The sequence below is a fragment of the Chanos chanos genome, chromosome 4 (assembly GCF_902362185.1).
Source record: "Chanos chanos chromosome 4, fChaCha1.1, whole genome shotgun sequence".
NCBI classification, from domain to species: domain Eukaryota; kingdom Metazoa; phylum Chordata; class Actinopteri; order Gonorynchiformes; family Chanidae; genus Chanos; species Chanos chanos.
Genome location: NC_044498.1, coordinates 48458536 through 48476037, shown reverse-complemented (window position 1 = coordinate 48476037; position 17502 = coordinate 48458536). Strand labels below are relative to the sequence as shown.

The 17502-nt window shown below is 43.5% G+C and overlaps 3 protein-coding genes across 3 annotated transcripts in view; 2 read left to right on the top strand and 1 right to left on the bottom strand.

Annotated features, from left to right (window-relative positions):
* The first annotated feature begins 264 nt into the window (after positions 1-264).
* On the top strand, positions 265-11001 carry dhx57 (DEAH (Asp-Glu-Ala-Asp/His) box polypeptide 57). Its single transcript, XM_030771497.1, is given in 23 exon segments — positions 265-350; positions 610-819; positions 1036-1934; positions 2055-2236; positions 3022-3143; positions 3265-3460; positions 3697-3821; positions 5542-5675; positions 5918-5972; positions 6100-6136; positions 6138-6312; positions 6683-6799; positions 7084-7180; positions 7275-7448; positions 7567-7767; positions 8228-8504; positions 8727-8822; positions 9083-9166; positions 9429-9566; positions 9782-9856; positions 9950-10084; positions 10255-10455; positions 10858-11001. Coding segments are annotated over 23 exon segments (3945 nt in total). The 5' UTR covers positions 265-279.
* Positions 11002-12288: 1287 nt separating this feature from the next.
* Positions 12289-15679, bottom strand: galm (galactose mutarotase). Its single transcript, XM_030771589.1, has 7 exons — positions 15323-15679; positions 14588-14742; positions 14221-14427; positions 13915-13996; positions 13252-13402; positions 12937-13111; positions 12289-12663 (listed from the first exon to the last, which is right to left on the bottom strand). The coding sequence occupies exons 1-7, from the start codon at positions 15507-15509 to the stop codon at positions 12586-12588; spliced, it is 1035 nt and encodes a 344-aa protein (XP_030627449.1). The 5' UTR covers positions 15510-15679; the 3' UTR covers positions 12289-12585.
* Positions 15680-16650: 971 nt separating this feature from the next.
* LOC115809715 (heterogeneous nuclear ribonucleoprotein L-like) overlaps positions 16651-17502 on the top strand; it is a 7910-nt gene continuing 7058 nt past the window's right edge. The window contains exon 1 of the mRNA XM_030771485.1: positions 16651-16888. Coding sequence (XP_030627345.1) covers positions 16664-16888 — 225 coding nt within the window. The 5' untranslated portion in view covers positions 16651-16663. The remainder of the gene's footprint in view (positions 16889-17502) is intronic.

Sequence of the window (17502 nt, the reverse complement as noted above, 5' to 3'; positions counted from 1 at the left end):
GGAGGAGGAGGTGGAGGAAGTAGAAAAGGGACCGGCAGTGCATGGGATGATGATGATGACTTCTGCCTGAACCTGGGACCAAGCCGTCCCAGCAAACCACCCCCTGCCAGAGGCCGGGGTAGAGGGGCTGGAGGGGGCAATTTTCGGACCAGCAGTAGCAGGGGTAGTAGCCGTGGCAACGGTCAAGGCTTGCCCCAATCCCTTCTGCGTGTCCCCAGACAGAGAGAGGAAGGACGAGATCGAGCTGACCGCACCCCTTTGCCCTTGCAGAAGATTCACATGACGTCAGAGAACCAGCTCCAGGTCAAAGAATTACTGAGAGAACTCCAAAGCCAAGAATATAACACACCGTACAGGTTAGTGTATGCGCGTGTGTCGTGTGTGAGAGCGGCTTTTGTCTTGAAAGCCAGGTGAAAATGAAAGCCCCAGAATCAAGCACGCATTGCATGCTGTATTTTAATTTGGAAACATCGCTATTGGTCAAAAACCGCTGGCAACAGTGAATATTACTGATTAGTGTATGAATGTGGATAACACACTGAGAGCGTGTGTATTTATTTATTTTGCATGAAATTTCATAATTCACATGACATTCATGTATCCATACAGTGAGTCAGGCTCAGATTATGGGCCAGAGGAGGAAGAGGAGGAGGAAGAGTATGATGAACTGGACCACCGTGAGGAAGGCCAGTTCTGGACTACACACGATGACGGAGTCGAATGTGCAGAGGATTGTGGGTATGAGGAGAGCGCCGAAGAGGACACATGCACGACCCCTGACCCTGTGGTCTCTTTGTTTGCCTTAGGTACACTTTGCAGGTACACAGTGTTGCTCTAATGAAGATAAGAAATGTTTTTAAACATGTTTATTTCTGTTCCCATTGTTGTTCCTGGATTTTTTTTTGTTTGTTTGTTTTGCTGTTTGGAGATAGTAGTGCTCATGAAAAAGAGCCTTCATCTCCAATTCCTTTTATGATGTAAAACTGCCATTTGTTTGGTAAAGAGGTCTTGTAGTAACGTTTGCATGTTTTACAGGTATGGTTTTGATCGCGAACGCTGCAGGCGGGCTTTGGAGGCGGGACAGGGTCGTTCGAGGGAAGGGCGTTGCCACGGAGAAGTGGGAGCTACTCTAGAGCTCCTGCTCTCTCAGATGTTCTCTGAACGCTTCGGAGCTGATGCCCTCAGCGTTCAGGGATCCAGTGTTCCCTCGCATGAAGAGTGTGTGTCCCTGCGCCAAGAGGAAGCCCTGGCTTTGACCGCCATCTACGGGGAGCGATTCTGTGAGCGAATCGCTGACCGTGTATGGATAATCAATCTGGACCTGCTCTGGCTTACTGAGAGGCGGAGTCAGAACACAGACTCATTGAATGCTAAACGTTACACAAGTTCATCCACACAGATATGCAAATTCTACTTAAAAGGGTCAGGTTGTAAGTTTGGCAACCGCTGCAAATTCAAGCACCAAAGACAGGCTGCGTCCAGCGGCCCGACTGCCTCGTGCGGGTCAAGCCAGCCTGGGTTCAGCAGCGCAGACCCCTCTGTGTATCAGCTGGAGGTCCGTTTTCCACAGGGCAGCTTGTACCCCTTCCAGCCTCCGCTAGTAGCCTTCAGTACAACCGACGAAACGCTTTCCGGGGCAGGACGTCTCAGCGTCACAGAATACCTCTTCAGCCAATCACTTAGTGCTGCACAAGAGGGTGAGCCTGTGGTATACACCCTCATTTCATGCATAGAGGATGAAGGGCCAGTCAAGGAGCTGTTTTCCAGTGCTCATCACAAGTACAGCTCCCCGCCTCCTGTATTGGCTCCACCCACTGTCTCTGTGACTAGGAGCAAGAGTAACAAGAGCTCCATGGCGACCAGCACAGCTACTGTGAACCAAGCAACCAATTCTGAGGCTGATAACACCACCAGCAGAGGCAGAAATATAGAAGGTATAGAAGGTGCTTTATAAAAATGAATGAATAAATAAATGATACCTCAGTGGATTGCTGTCTTGTCAAATGTTGAGAATATTTGTGATTGTGTGTATGCATGTCTTTTTTTTTTTGTAGTGGAGTCTGTGAACACCAATGACGAAGAGGAGGATGATGAAGAAGACATGGAAGAAGAATCCGTTCCAGTGGAGAGCGAGAGCTATGTGAACCTTAGAAAGAAGATGGTAAAGACTGAAATTAAGATTGAAGAAGTCCAACAGGAGAATAAGAAACTCTGTAAGGAGTTTAAGAGAAAACAGGTAATGATTACTCAAAATCGCACACTCGGTCGAAGAAGCCACTCACATAACACATCAAACCAAACACACATCCCATTAATAATCACTCAGTAAGGGGAACCTGATACCTCACTGCATGAACCTCAATGGATCTGGATTTGTTTACACACAACTATTAATGTCTTTAATCTCATTAGACATACCAAAATAAAGTCGGATTTTATACCCGTAAAAATATATGCTGAGAAGAGTATATATTTATGTATTTATGTATGTGCATATCCGGATGCATCTCAGGATTATCACATTAGCATTAAACATGGCTTTCTAAGCAATAGCTCTTTGCATTTGAATAGAGAGTCTAGCACTTTGAGGATTCTATCTGCTCTACCCTTTGAATGAAAATAATAACTTTAAGAGCATGTAAGAAATGTGATAACAGTATCAAATGATCAAAGGCAGCCGACTTAGTAAGATAAAAAAAAAGGGATTAAAGCAGAACCATATAAACACAGATGAACAACAGCACGCGTAAAGTCGACCCGTAACGGTTAGAGCATTTTTTTTTTTCCTTATGGTATCAGCAGGGGATGTCTTTCTAAATGTGAAGTCTCTGTAAACGTGATTTAGTGGCGTGCTGCTGAGAGATAGCACGGAAGACGTGCGGCGAATTTGATGAAATTAGATTGAAGATGAAAGAAGATTTTTTTTAACTCTGTGTTGCGGCCGAGAATACATGATTATGGCGTGGTGTGTTTGTTTGTGTGTTTGTGCTCTCCGTGTTAAGTATATTATCTCTCGATCAGTCGTCTAGGCGATACCTCTCCATGCAGCAGCAGAGGCAGAAGTTACCTGTGTGGGAGGAGAAGCAGCGGATTCTGGAGTGTCTGGGAAAAAATCAGGTTCTTGTGATCAGTGGAATGACTGGGTAAGACTGACAGCCATTGGACATGAGGCGATATATCCATCATATACCACATCACAGAGACCTTATCTATGATCTGAAGGTGCACGTTCGCTAATGGTTTCGGATGTGTATTTAACTCCAGGTGTGGTAAAACTACCCAGATTCCTCAGTTCATTCTAGACCATTCCCTAAGTGGGCGAACTGAGGGCGTGGCCAACATCATTTGCACTCAGCCGCGGCGAATCTCTGCCATTGCCGTGGCAACGAGGGTGGCTCAGGAAAGGGCTGAGACCCTGGGTCATTCTACAGGCTACCAGATTCGTCTGGAGACAGTCAGGGTAAACGCTGCTTGCTGCACATACACAACATCACGGTTAAAGACCATAATCCATCCAAACCACATGTTTGGGTCCTGTCAGCTTAAATGGCAGTCAGGAAGAGTCTCTTGAAAATGTGGAAATACGATCCCAAAAGAGTACTTAATTGAGAAAGAACTGGCATCACAGTGCTATAAGAGTGTGTGTGTATGTGTGTGTGTGTGTGTGTGTGTGTGTGTGTGTGTGTATGTGTGTAGTCTTCCAGCACCAGACTGTTGTTCTGTACCACCGGGGTTCTGTTGCGAAGGCTGGAAGGAGACGCGGAGCTCAGAGGAGTCACACACGTCATAGTGGATGAGGTGCATGAGCGGACAGAGGAGAGGTGAGTCAGCACAAACTTACACACAGGCTTCACTCGCACTGTTTTTTTCTCCTTGTCTCAGATCTACACTGGGTAATGTCCTCAGGGTTAGTAACAATCGTTTATGGTTCCGCAAGTTCCCTTTCAGTCAAAACAAGTCAACCAAATACTGTTTATTTTATGAGCGAACGCGGATTACATTTTTTTACAAGTGATGAAATCATCTGTCCCTTGGTGATACTGCAACGCTTAATAGAAACACTCATCAAACTGCTCCTTAATAGAAACACTGCACTTATCGAACTGATCTGTAATACAAACTCTGCACTTGTTGAACTGTTCTGTAATACAAACTCTGCACTTGTTGAACTGTTCTGTAATAGAAACGCTGTACTCGTTAAACTGTTCTGTAATGGAAGCACTGCACTTGTTAAACTGTTCTGTAATGGAAGCACTGCACTCGTTAAACTGTTCATCAATAGAAACACTGCACTTATTGAACTGTTCTATAATAGAAACTCTGCACTCGTTGAACTGTTCTGTAACAGAAACACTGCATTTGTTAAACTGTTCTTTAATAGAAACTCTGCACTCGTTAAACTATTCTTTAACAGAAGCGCTGCATGCGTTAAACTCTCCTGTGACAGAAACGCTGAACTTGTTAAACTGTCCTGTAACAGAAACACTGCACTCGTTAAACTGTTCTGTAATAGAAATATTGCATTCATTAAACTGTTCTTTAATAGAAACACTGCCTAGAAACACAGTAACAAAAAAATTAAGCAACACTGGTAAACATAGATAAATATACATCACTGATTTGACCTCTGCGGCTGTGATGTCACAGGTGTAATTTCATTTACATAATTTCAGTAATATCTGTGTGACCTCAGACGTGAACATCTATCACACACATCACTGGGGAATGTGTGTGTGTTTAACCATGTTTCACTGACGGTCCCTCTTACTGTTAAATCACAAACCCATAACAGCACGAGAATTATCACCCCCTCCCTCCCCCCGATAACATGCAACCGCAGATAACCTGTAATTCAGCTATTAAACACAAGGTGTCACTAACCAAGTTTACAAACATTTTGGAGTGAAGTAAAATGAATCACGATTGAGGTTTCATTCTTAATTTTTTTTTTTTTTTTAAGCTTTTTAAATTTTAAAAAATAACCTTGATTAAATTCTTCTTAAGTAATTTTGTCTATGTCTTAAAGAAAGTTTATAGGACAGTTTCTTAGCATAGAGATACCATTTTGCCTGTAAAGAAAAGCCTCTCTTTATAAAAGTGATGAACACATCAGAGATGTGATCTTTTTTTTTTTTTTGACTAACTAAAACTAACTCGATTGTGTGGAGAACTGATGTTTGCAGTAGACTGTTTCTGGTGAACTACCAGAACCAAGCCAGGAAATCCACAGTTTACGTGTTAAGAGATTCAGACTTAGTTCTCTTTCAGTGGGAGAACACTGTCCTTCCTCTAGCCTGTTTGATGGTGACCTCATGTCCTGTTTCATGTCGATGTCACACTCGTGTCCTGCAGCGTTGACACTCTTTGTGTGACATCACATGTTTATCGGAGTGATTTTTGCAGTCTCTTTTACTATGGCACCTCGTTGTTATGCTGTAATATCACAACATCACAGATTGCGAACTCTCATGGGTCCATCACAGACATGGTATTATCTCGCTGCTACAGTTTTAACAAACCGCTTCCTGTTCTGTACTCTAGTGACTTCCTCTTGCTGGTACTCAAGGACCTTATGGTGAACAGATCAGATCTGAAGGTTATTTTGATGAGCGCTACACTCAATGCCGACCTCTTCTCTCAGTACTTCCACCACAGTCCTGTCATCCACATACCAGGTACACCTCCCTCACCACTCGCAGCGTGTTCCGCTCACAGTACAGAGCATCTAATCCATATGGAATAGAGATCCGTATGGATGTAATCCATATGTAATACAAATATTGCCAGATTCACGTTCTTATGTCCCGTATGTTGTTTGTGTATTCCATATGGTGTCTGCCTGATACTCATTTTACTATAAGCTCGACGTTAACGTTTTTTGGGGTTTTTTTAATTCATAAAAATTCTTCCCCTTTAGGCCGCACTTTTCCCGTGGAACAGTTTTTCCTTGAGGATGCCATTGCAAAGACAAGGTTAAGATCACTCCCTCTCGACCTTTGGCTGTTGTCTCACCACATACCTGTTGCATATGTTTTTTGGGGGTTTTTTTTGTTACTTTGTGTCATACGTAATAAATATGTGATATGTATGTTTGCTCAGGTATGTGATTGAAGATGGCAGTCCCTACCGTCGCTCAGGGGAAACAGGGCGGCCCGCCCGGACAAGGGGCCAGGGCGGGAAGGGGACAGGAACCGGTGGATTATACGGATGACGGCAACTGGTCGTTCGGGTCATTCATGAAAAAAGAAGCGGTCAAAGACAACATCCCTGATCAACAGCTTAGTCTGCAGGAGCTCAGCATCCGATATTCAGGTAAGGAGAGCGTGTCGTTTCCTGCTGTTTTTATGGTATTGTATCGCGGCGGTTTGCAGATAAATTGAATTTTCTGCCTCTCTGATTTCATATTAAAGATTTGGCGATGTGTAAACTAACGTTAGCAGTAAGGAAGTGTTGATGATCAAACAACGAATCATACCAAATGGATCTGATTGGATTTGAATTTTATTTCAGAATGCGCATTCTACTACATGATTTTTATTTCTCATGCGTCAGCCGCATTGCAGCGCATGAATACTGTAAATGTTTTTCATACGTTCAGACTGTTTTGGGGTTTTTTTTCTTCAGTGAATCGTTTTCACCCTGGTCTTTTGTGGGTTTCTATTTCTTTTTTTTTTTTTACTAGACTGTTCAAAATCAGTGCTGAAAACACTAGCAGCCATGGATCTGGATAAAATCAATATGGATTTGTTGGAGAGTGTACTTGAGTGGATTGTAGATGGAGATCACAACTACCCCCCAGGTAAACCAACCTCATCTATCTCAATAAAACTTCATTACCTCCCAGTAAACCTTATCTTATACCCCAGGTATGCAATAGCTTTGTTGTCAGCAACACCACTGGCTAGCTACTCTTGTTAAAAGGTTCCAGGAAGCTCTTTAAAGTCTATACAGATGCATTGCTTCCTCATAATGAAGCTTCTTTGACTGTAAAATCTTAACAAGACCATACAAATAGTATAGTATAGTATGTCCCAGAACTAGTTTTTCAGAGGTATGTTTCCCTGTGACTCTGCGTCTGCACAGGTGCTGTTCTGGTCTTCCTGCCAGGATTAGCTGAGATTAAACAACTGTATGAGCAGCTTCAGTCCAACAGGATGTTCAACAACAGGACGGCTAAGAGGTACTAACACGCCATACGCGCGTGAGGTTGCTAACTGTTACGTGAGCGAAAGAATGTTTTGTGTGATACGTTTTACGTGCTGTTAATGCCGTAGGTGCGTCGTGTATCCGCTCCATTCCTCTCTGACCAACGAGGAGCAGCAGGCTGTGTTTACCCGCCCTCCAGAGGGCGTGACTAAAATCATCATTTCCACCAATATCGCCGAGACGTCTGTAACCATTGACGACGTGGTCTACGTCATTGACTCAGGCCGAATGAAAGAGAAGAGGTATAGAGACTTTGTTGCCTGTTGTTTGTAGGTATGTTGTGTACCATTTTTGTGTGTGTAGTTAGGTAACTGGCATATCGTGTGTGTGTGTGTGTGTGTGTGTGTGTGTGTGTGACAGGTATGATGCTAGTCGCAGCATGGAGAGTCTGGACGACGCGTGGGTTTCTCGCGCCAATGCTCTCCAGAGACGAGGTCGTGCTGGTCGCGTTGCATCTGGCGTTTGCTTCCATCTGTTCACAAGTCATCGGTTCTCACATCATCTCAGCCAACAACAGCTCCCAGAAATCCAGAGAGTCCCTCTGGAACAACTCTGCCTCAGGTAACCATGGTTTTCTCCCCGAAAGACCAGTCACGGTCACAGTACAGAATCAGATCTCCTCATTACAGTCACCAACCAATCAGTGACACACATCACAAACAACAACCAATAAGTGCCATACATTACAACCAGTAGCCAATCACTGCCACACATTTACCTTAACAGCCAATTAGTAATCCATATACACATCAACAACTAATATTAGGGTATCTTGACAGCCGACAGAAGAAGCCTGACGTGCAGTTAATATACCCTAGCAACAAGAGCAATGCACGTTCCAATTACATTTCATTTATCCTAGTAACAAGTAACAAGTAGCTAGTTCCAATCAGTATTCTGTTCCAAGACATTCATTTTCAACCAATCGCTGACTAGCGTTACTCTTTATTCTCTTACTGAGTGAGGATAGACAGTCTTTCTTTCTATTCACTGTTCATCTCCTCCTCTGTCCATTTCTCAGGATTAAAGTGTTGGACGTGTTTGCGGAGCGTCCTCTGGACTCTGTGTTCTCGCGCTTGATCGAGCCCCCGTCAGAAGGCGGTCTGGACACAGCCAAGCAGCGCCTTTGTGCTCTGGGAGCCCTGACCGAGGCCGAATGTCTGACACCACTGGGCTGGCATCTGGCCTGTCTGCCCGTGGACGTCCGGATCGGAAAACTCATGCTGCTGGGAGCCATTTTCCGCTGCCTGGATCCCGCACTCACCATTGCTGCCAGTCTTGCTTTTAAAAGCCCCTTCGTAAGTCACAGGGCGACCCCACCAATCGGAAAATTACACTGAGCACAGCACGCTTCATTTTAGGTTACATACAAAAAACCTTTTTTTTTCATTATTCTCAGACGAGATAACTTGCTGGATTTAAGTTTGTACTGCTAGATTACAAAAAGGTCTCTCTCTTGTACCCACTCTCTCTTTCCCTCTCCCTCTCCCTCTCCCTCTCTCTCTCCTTCTCTGTCTCAGGTTTCACCATGGGACAAAAGAGAAGAAGCTAATGAGAGGAAGCTGAGTTTTTCCCTAGCTAACAGTGACCACCTGGCTCTGCTACAGGCTTACAAGGTCAGTCCAAGTTGAGAAGACTGTTATGCTCAGAACGATACACCGTGTCATTCAGTATAGACAGTCGTTTATTCATTTAGCAGACCTTTCCCAGAGATAACAACTACATCAACTGTGCATACAGGTTACTTAGCATGACAGTGTCAATACATCAGTGTCTGATGTCATGTGGTGTGACATTACTGTTGTCATTTAATTATACAGTCCATCGCTGTGTTGTATAGACTAGTAGTGATGTTATATCGATGGATGTTGTTTAGGGTTGGTGTGCTGCAGCCAAGAATGGGTCCCAGGCCGGCTATCTATACTGCAGGGAGAACTTCCTGTCCATCCGTGGCTTACAGGTGTGGTTCATCTCTGATTGGCACCAAGAAAACATCGTCCATTTGATCAGGGCTATACAGTTCATGGTCCCTGAGGAACCATGTACTGCAGATTCTCATTTACCTAAAAGACAGGTGTAATAACACTGTGACAAATCGCTTGTACTGTGTCTCCAGTGATGTTCCTTCCAGTGATAGACATCCAGGGCTGAATTTGGATTGGAGGATTGATTCATTAGAGTTGGCCTCTCTGATTTGCTGATGCTTGTGTTTCTCTTTTTAGGAGATAGCCTGTCTGAAGAGGCAGTTTGCAGAGCTGTTGTCTGATATCGGCTTTGTCAAAGATGGACTGAAGGCCAGAGTCATAGAGAGAGCGAGCTCAAGAGGGACAGATGGTGTGTTAGAGGCCACCGGCCACGAGGTAACGTGTAAACAAACGCATGCACGCATGCACGCACACACAATTTTTTTTTGTCTTGTATTAAAATCAAGAACATGTGTGACAGGGGTAAACTATATGTGGAGCGTTAATTGACACCCACAAACACGCATGAGTCATGACCTTGCTTTTTCAGAAATGATGTGTGATTTCTTTCTTTTTATAAACAGTTTGTGGGTTTTTTTTCTCTTTTTAAGGCAAATATGAACTCTGACAACACCAAACTGATGTCAGCGATGCTGTGTGCCGCACTTTACCCCAACGTCGTTCAGGTTAGTCAACCGACCTTTGACCTGCTATGGAGAGTCTACCGCTTCTTTCGTTCTGATACCTTACATTGTGTGTGTGTGTGTGTGTGTGTTAAGGTGAGAGCGCCACAGGGAAAATATAAGCAGACGAGTAAAGGGGCCGTAAAGATGCAACCCAAAGCAGAGGAGCTGCGTTTTCTGACCAAAAACGACGGAGCCGTCTACATACACCCTTCATCAGTCAACTACACGGTAACATAAAAACACCAAACTCATATCAGCTCATAGCGAGATGCACATGTATGGCGTCTACACTGACACATAAGCCTTTAAAGTCACAGTGGGAAAATCTTGAAGCATTGTGATTGGCTGCCTCTAGAGGGAGTGCTTATAACAGAGCTACACGATTGGTTGGATTTTAGGTCCGTCACTATGACAGCCCATACCTGGTGTACCACGAGAAAGTGAAGACCAGTCGCGTGTTCATTCGGGACTGCAGTATGGTGTGCGTGTATCCCATGGTACTGTTTGGTGGGGGGCAGGTCAACGTAGAGCTACATCGTGGCGAGTTCATCATTTCTCTGGATGATGGCTGGATCCGATTCGCCGCCTCCTCACACCAGGTCAGCTGACTCCACCTCTTTCTGTGTCTAAGTCAAAATGTCTCAGCACTGACTCTGAACTCTTGACTCCTGTCCATTTCTGTGTCTTAGTGAAATTGTCTAGGAATGAGTCCCAACTCTTATCTCTTCTTGTTTCTTAGGGAATATGTCTCAGTAGAAAATGAAATGTAAAGATTAAAATACGTGGCACGGAACAGCTTATTTGACTCATCATCCCTTATTAAAACCTTAGCGCTTTGTATATACTTAAATATTTTGTCTTGAATTTTCTGTCATATAAAGTTGAAGCGTGAAATCAGGACTTGACATTACAGTTTCATGCACTAAAAAATGAAGCTGACGTACTTACAGAGAGAATTCATATTTGTGTGTGTGTGTGTGTGTGTGTGTGTGTGTGTGTAGGTGGCAGAGTTGGTAAAGGAGCTGCGTTGGGAGTTGGATCAGCTCCTGGAGGAGAAGATCAAAAATCCCAGCATGGACCTTATTAGCTGCCCCCGCGGCTCCCGGATTATACACACTATAGTGTCACTGATCTCAACACAATAACTCATTTTATCACACACACACACACACACACACACACACACACACACACAGTTAACAGTTTTTCTCATATCTATGCACAAAAGTACTTCACTTAATACACACAGTGACATTACAGGTGTGTATAATCACGTGCACTCCATAACTGATTGACATTTGTCCTTACTTGAATTCTGCTGAAAAAGTAGCGCCTGTTTGAATGGATCTACTTCATTCATTTGTTGCCAAAGAGCAGATTCGTCTGGATCGGCCCTTAAGCCCTGTTCATGTTTACCAGAGGAGGAAGACACTGAAATCTGGATTTGCAAACTGTGCCGTATACTGCGCACAAATATATATACGAAACATTTGAGTCCATATTGGATGTGTGTGAAGCAGATATGAAACTTGAATGCATAATTAAAATAACGTCTGACTCTCAGGACAAGCATTTGCATGAGCCCCCCCGGTGTGTGGTTTTGTGCGTGCGTGTGTGTGTGTTAAATTTTCTCACAGTCTAAGCAAAAAAAGGCAACCTCATAAAGCACGTTTACATTGACTGAATGTATAAATAGCGTATTTCAGTCCTTTACCCTCAGCACATCTAGAATGCCTCTGCTCTATTTCAAAAAGAAACCCTTTACGTGCCTCATCCAAATAAGTACATCTTGATTAAACAAAACAAAGTGGTTACGTTCGTTCTGTTGTTATCTTGAGATTAGAAAAGAGATACGCTCAGTTCAGTTTCTTATACATGAAACCACAGTGTTATTAAAAGAATCACCATCGTTTGAGAAGTCTGACACGCATCTCATGGCTCTCGAGCCCATAAACCTCTACCAGCATGGGTCGGTAATAAAAGGCACCACGGAGAGGAGGCACATGCAGGAGTAGGCTGTCCGTCTGGTGGACCCGGGTTATGCCTTAACAAATGCCTTTTGTTCGGTTCATCTGGAGACTCCACATATTTAAGCGACCGTTTGCTAAGTATTCGTTCGAAACAAAACGTTGCAAGGATCATAGGCTCGCCAGGCTGAAGCCCAACAGAGAACTACCCAGTGTATCTTGGTGAATTCCAGCCAGTCAAGCAAAACGTCATCTGGCGCTAAGCAACATCACTGGGGGTTGGGGATTTCCAAAAAAAAGGTGAAAAACGAGAGGTTTTGCCATTATTTCCTGGTGGAAAAATACCACTGCACAAGTTCATGTTCATAAGAGTGTAATTATGCAGTAAAGACTGTTAGTACTTTATACTGTGTTGTCTGGTTCTTCCAGCATGCAGGCATGGAATGCAATGCAGACATGAAATACTTAACATGAAAAACGAGACTTGTGTCTGGCTTTATTTGCGTTTTGTCCTGCCTCTCCTGTTATCCCCATACTTATCGGGAGATACAAACAACGGCTTGGTCACATTGGTCCATTTCTTTTGCACATCTTGCAATACTGCAAGAATACTGGAATCTTTGAAAAATTATGACATTTGTCTACATACCATTTGAGAATTATGACAGACTGATTTGTACATTTGTAGGCTCAACATAGACAAGAGAGTCAAGTATTTAAGGTTGTCTGTGTATGTGTGTGTGTGTGTGTGTGTGTGTGTTTTTAGACAACTGTGAAAGTGAAGCGTGTAGTGTGTTTGTATTCTTCTCCAGGTCTCAGCAAGGCTTCAGGAAACCCAGGCTGCAAAGAGACACATCACATCAAGGAAATTCCATTAATCAAACTTTTCATCAAGTGTTTTGTGTTTATCTTTCAGTTTCTCGCTGATCCACCACAACAATGCGATGTCAGAGATACGAGAAGTGGAGTGCAAGTAACCGTAAAACAAGATCTTAGCTCACTTACATATCAGTTTGTTCTGTCTTTGGCGCGCGAAATGTGATAACACAGATAAATCATTGAGATTAACATCTCGTGAGAGGTGGTGTCATTAGAGTGGTTTAGCCCGGTTACCTGGTTGACAGCGTCTGGCCAGTTCTGAGTCTCCAGACAGAACGCACTGTGCTTGGGATACGAAGCCCCGCCTTTCCCTCGCAAGGTCCCATCCAAGAAGTTGGAAGTGTAAAACTGCAGACCCGGTTGGGTAGTACTCACCTCCAAAACACGGCCAGTCCCTGGATGGACCACTCTATGTAAGAGAGAGAGAGAGAGAGAGAGAGAGAGAGAGAGAGACATAAAGTGATTCAAAGGAAAAGAACTGAGAGTTGTAGTGATGACCAAGAGGTAACCATGGTAATCCATGGACGGGCGTCGGTCTTCTTGATTGACCTTGCACACTTGCGCTCCACGTTCGGCTCCCCAGGAGAGCAAAGGCAGAAGTTGTGGTCAAAACCAGGGCCAGGGAGCTCCTTCAGCCGTGGTCCAGTCAGAACGGGTGTTCGGAGGTCAAAGGGAGAGTTCTCGACGGATTTGATTTCTCCTGATTAAAGACAGTTCACACGCATTCTTGAAAAGTGCAACTTCAGTAATGCTGAAATTTCTTAGTGTAACAATCTGTAATTATTAAGTGTAAAAAAAATGAGCGATGGTAAATGCTCCTTATTGCGGCTACTGATATTTCAAAAGAACATCACAGCTTTGTCATATTACTGAAAGCCACACTGATAGACTATATAGGCTAATCTCTGTAGTAACAGAACACACACACACACACACACACACACACAGATATATACACTAAAGACCAGACCTCAACAGTGTTCGACAAAGCAAGATTTGTCATTTAATCAGAAAACCTGTGCCAAAAATCAAGACTGCTCAACTGGCATATTCTTCTTCGTCGGGCTCTCTGACACAAGTTATCTGGCTGACTTAGAAATCCTGTTTTGATGAATAACTGCCCGTATCAGACATTTCCTGAAGATCAAGGTTCAGTGGCTTGTTGGCTAAGAGTGTAATGTAAGTTTGAGACTTCGGTTATGACTTTGGTACCTGTAGGAATCATGGTACCATCCACAGGAAGGTAGGATTCAGCCGAGATGGTCACCTCGTGGTCGTAAATGTCTGGTGTGCCCTGCAATGGTATAGACCAAAACTGGACCTACTGGCTGATGACAGATGTGTGTTTCTGGACGTGTTTACATGTTTGTGCTGTCACACCTGTCCAACCAGGTTCCAAAGACTTTCTGGAAGTTGTTTGTTTACGAGTTTTGTGTTTTCCTGTTCAACGAGTCTGGAAAACTAGCTGGCTAGGTTGTGTGTGTGTGTGTGTGTGTGTGGGTGGGTGTATGTTCTCACATGTCCAGCCAGATTAAAGTATGAATGGTTCGCCAAGTTGATTGGTGTGGTTTGATCAGTCTGGGCACTGCACTCCATAATCAGTGTGTTTTTCTCCAGTCTGTAAGTAACCGACACCTTCAGGTTTCCAGGAAAACCCTCTTCTCCATCTGAACTACAGTAGCTCAGTTTCACTCCACTGTCCACTGGCTCACTGTCCCATAATACCTAAAGACACATACATACAGTAATACACTCAAATAATATATAATAAAATCAGAGACGGAGAACCAAAATCAAGCACGTCACCAGATCATGTTGTGACCGCTGGTGATTATGACTAAGAAACACTGATTCAAACTCCATGAATGTGTGTCAGAAGCTTTACTCGGTCAAATCCTTTCAGGCCCCCATGCAGAGAGTTGGGCCCATTATTAATGGCCAGCTTATATTCTCGTCCGTCCACCACAAACCGGCCCTTGGCGATACGGTTAGCAACACGACCCACCACAGCTCCAAAATGGGGTGGATTAGTCAGATAACCTGTGATAAAAACAGAAATGGCCTTCTATACAAACACATTCAAATACGCACATGCAAACAAGCAAACACCCACAATCTCCTTACACACAGTTCTGCAGCCATACTGAGTCAGACCTCTCCTCGCGCATACGGGTGTCACAGCTTACAGTGGTCAAGTTGGTGAGCAGCTCAAGGTGTGTTTTCTGGACTATTTATTTCAAATCAACACCCATAAATTTAGGTTGGCAGAGACGGTGACCGACCACTTCATTAACCATCCTCAAAGGACCTTGGATTTATAAAGTCTAATCACCTTTAAATAATCAGTGTAAGCGTGCAGTATGCACTTTAAAGTTTGTGGTCTCTGGTCGTCACTTCGACCTTTTGGTTTTGAGATTGGGGGGGTGAATGTTCCGGAGTGTTGTCACAGGTTAAACTTTGACACTACGCACACGGAAATATGGCTGTGTCAAAGGTTGTGAGGTCCACGTTTCTATATATCACACCTGAATACGGTCATTTTCAGATTCCTGTGACTTGTCTTTTTATTTCAAGCGCTAAAACACAAATGACTCGCGTACGCAGTGTGGACGGTACTTACTTTCTAAGTCGTCGAAGCCCAACGCTATATCTGCGATGTTCCCCTCTCGGTCTGGCACTGTGATAGAGGTTATGGCACAGCCAGAAGAGATTATAACTACAGTTACGTCCTGTGACTGTAGCGTCCACTTCAACACGTTACCAAGACCAGGAGCAGTACCGAACTCCTCTCGTGTCACTGCCGTCATTATCGAAAAAATGTCTTCCTATTTTGTGCTTTAAAGTGTGACGGTTATTATAAGACTGCAGACAAAGTCAATCACGGTCCTATACTGATAAGTACCCGTTAATGTATTACTTCGCGATCTTTTAAGCACGGAGAAACTGTTTTGGACGTGTAAATTCAACTCAATGCAGACCGGTGGACACTCTTCAGGTGTAAACTGTATATGTCGTCATCATCAAGCGACAATACAGATTTGTAGTTTTTATTACTATTTGTCCTCGAACATTTTAACATGTAAAAGGTATAGGTTGTGTATTGTTTGGGTACTTAGGAGATTACGGGCCAATAACTATTACATATTACTTGTCGTGATGCGTCTGAATAACCACAGACCATTTGGGTTTTTTTCTGCAACACTTTGAGCAGCCGAGAATATTTTAGTGTGCCTACATGAAGTTTACATACAAATTAAGCACAATATCCAGTCCTCTCTCTCTCTCTCTCTCTCTCTGTCTCTCTCTCTCACACACACGCACGCACGCACGCACGCCCGCACGCCCAAACGCACAGAGAGAGAGAGAGAGAGAGAGAGAGAGAGAGAGAGAGAGAGAGAGAGAGACTCACGAGCTCGCCAGCTGACCGCAGATGAGGAACTGAGGCGCTGATGCAAAATTCATACACTTTCAAAGACGGGAACTTCTCATTTCCTCTGTAATGTTGAATCCGTTTGGCTGTAATGATACTATTAGTATTATTCTCTCCTTGTTTACTTTTCGACAGGAGGAAGAAAAGAAGGGCTGTTTTACTATTCTCATTTAATCATATACAGAGAGAGAGAGAGAGAGAGAGCGCATCTGATCCACTTAATCAGTAATATTCCACTGATGAGCATGCATTCTGAGTGCACAGGCGTGCGCGCGCGGTTGTGAAATACCTACGTACTTCGTTCCCAAATATGCACCAGTCTGATAACTCTACGTGCCTGAGCGGTGCTTTAATTTGTCTGTGACTTAGGTACATAAGCAACGCCACCGGTGAGCACTCCACAAATTTTGCCTTGCGCTTCAAGAGGAAATGTGGCCTAAGAATTGTGAAATGAGAGAGTGGTAGGGAGGGGGGGTAGAGGGGTGGGGTGGCCTGGCCTTTCTTTATGTCGGCTGCAGTGTTTTTCGGTAGATGAACAGTTTCAGTTCACAGGATGTTCTGAAGAATTTTCTTCGTTTCAAGCGATGTCTCTCTAACGAGCACTCAGATATGAATTTGGCAAGACCGCCGAAGCGGCAGAAAACAGTTACAAGCTGTATGATCTCGGATGAGAGAGAGAAAAATGTGTGGGAGAACGATGTAAACGAAGATGCGTTGGATGAATTAACAACCTGCAAATCTAAGGCCAAGAGACAGGTAGGTGTTTATCAGTGGTGTAAGACACACCAGCTTCGTGTAGAACTATCTGTAAGAGCAAAGTAGTTAGTTGTAGCTGTCGATAAGAGCGTCTGTCAAGTAAATACGTCGATAAAATGCAAATGTTAAGAGGCGAGAGTCCAGATTTGCATTGAAGTGGGCCGATTTTAAGGAACAGTTATTTCACGGTGTTTTACTTAAAATAGAGGCGATTTCCTTTTGCCTTCATAACTTAATCAAGACGAACAAAGCAAAATTCTAACAAGTAGATTGTAACTGTTATTGCTTAAGAAGACCAAGAATGACTGACAGAGAAAAACAAAAGAATTCTATGTGGTTTTTCGCATGTGCAGTGTATTTAGCACATGCATCTCTAACGCTTCTACTTCTGTTCTTTCTTTCTTTCTCTCTTTCTTTCTTTCTTTCTTTCTTTCTTTCTTTCTTTGTGTATTTATGTATTCATGTATTTATTTGTTTAGGGAAGAGTTTGAGAAACACACACTATGAACTGTTTGCTTTGAAATTTATAAATGTTTCAAAACCAGTTTACTGGAAAGCCATCACCCATTGCAACTAAAATTAATCTAATCTTTATCTTTTCTCATCTCAGAATT

Excerpts from the sequence above, each read along its gene's own strand:
- galm (XM_030771589.1), bottom strand. The coding sequence starts at position 15,509 with ATGACGGCAGTGACACGAGAGGAGTTCGGTACTGCTCCTGGTCTTGGT. Across the intron at positions 13,112-13,251 it reads GTGGAGCGCAAGTGTGCAAG|AGTGGTCCATCCAGGGACTG; the intron begins GTCAATCAAGAA and ends TCTCTTACATAG. Across the intron at positions 12,664-12,936 it reads GGCCAGACGCTGTCAACCAG|CCTGGGTTTCCTGAAGCCTT; the intron begins GTAACCGGGCTA and ends GTCTCTTTGCAG.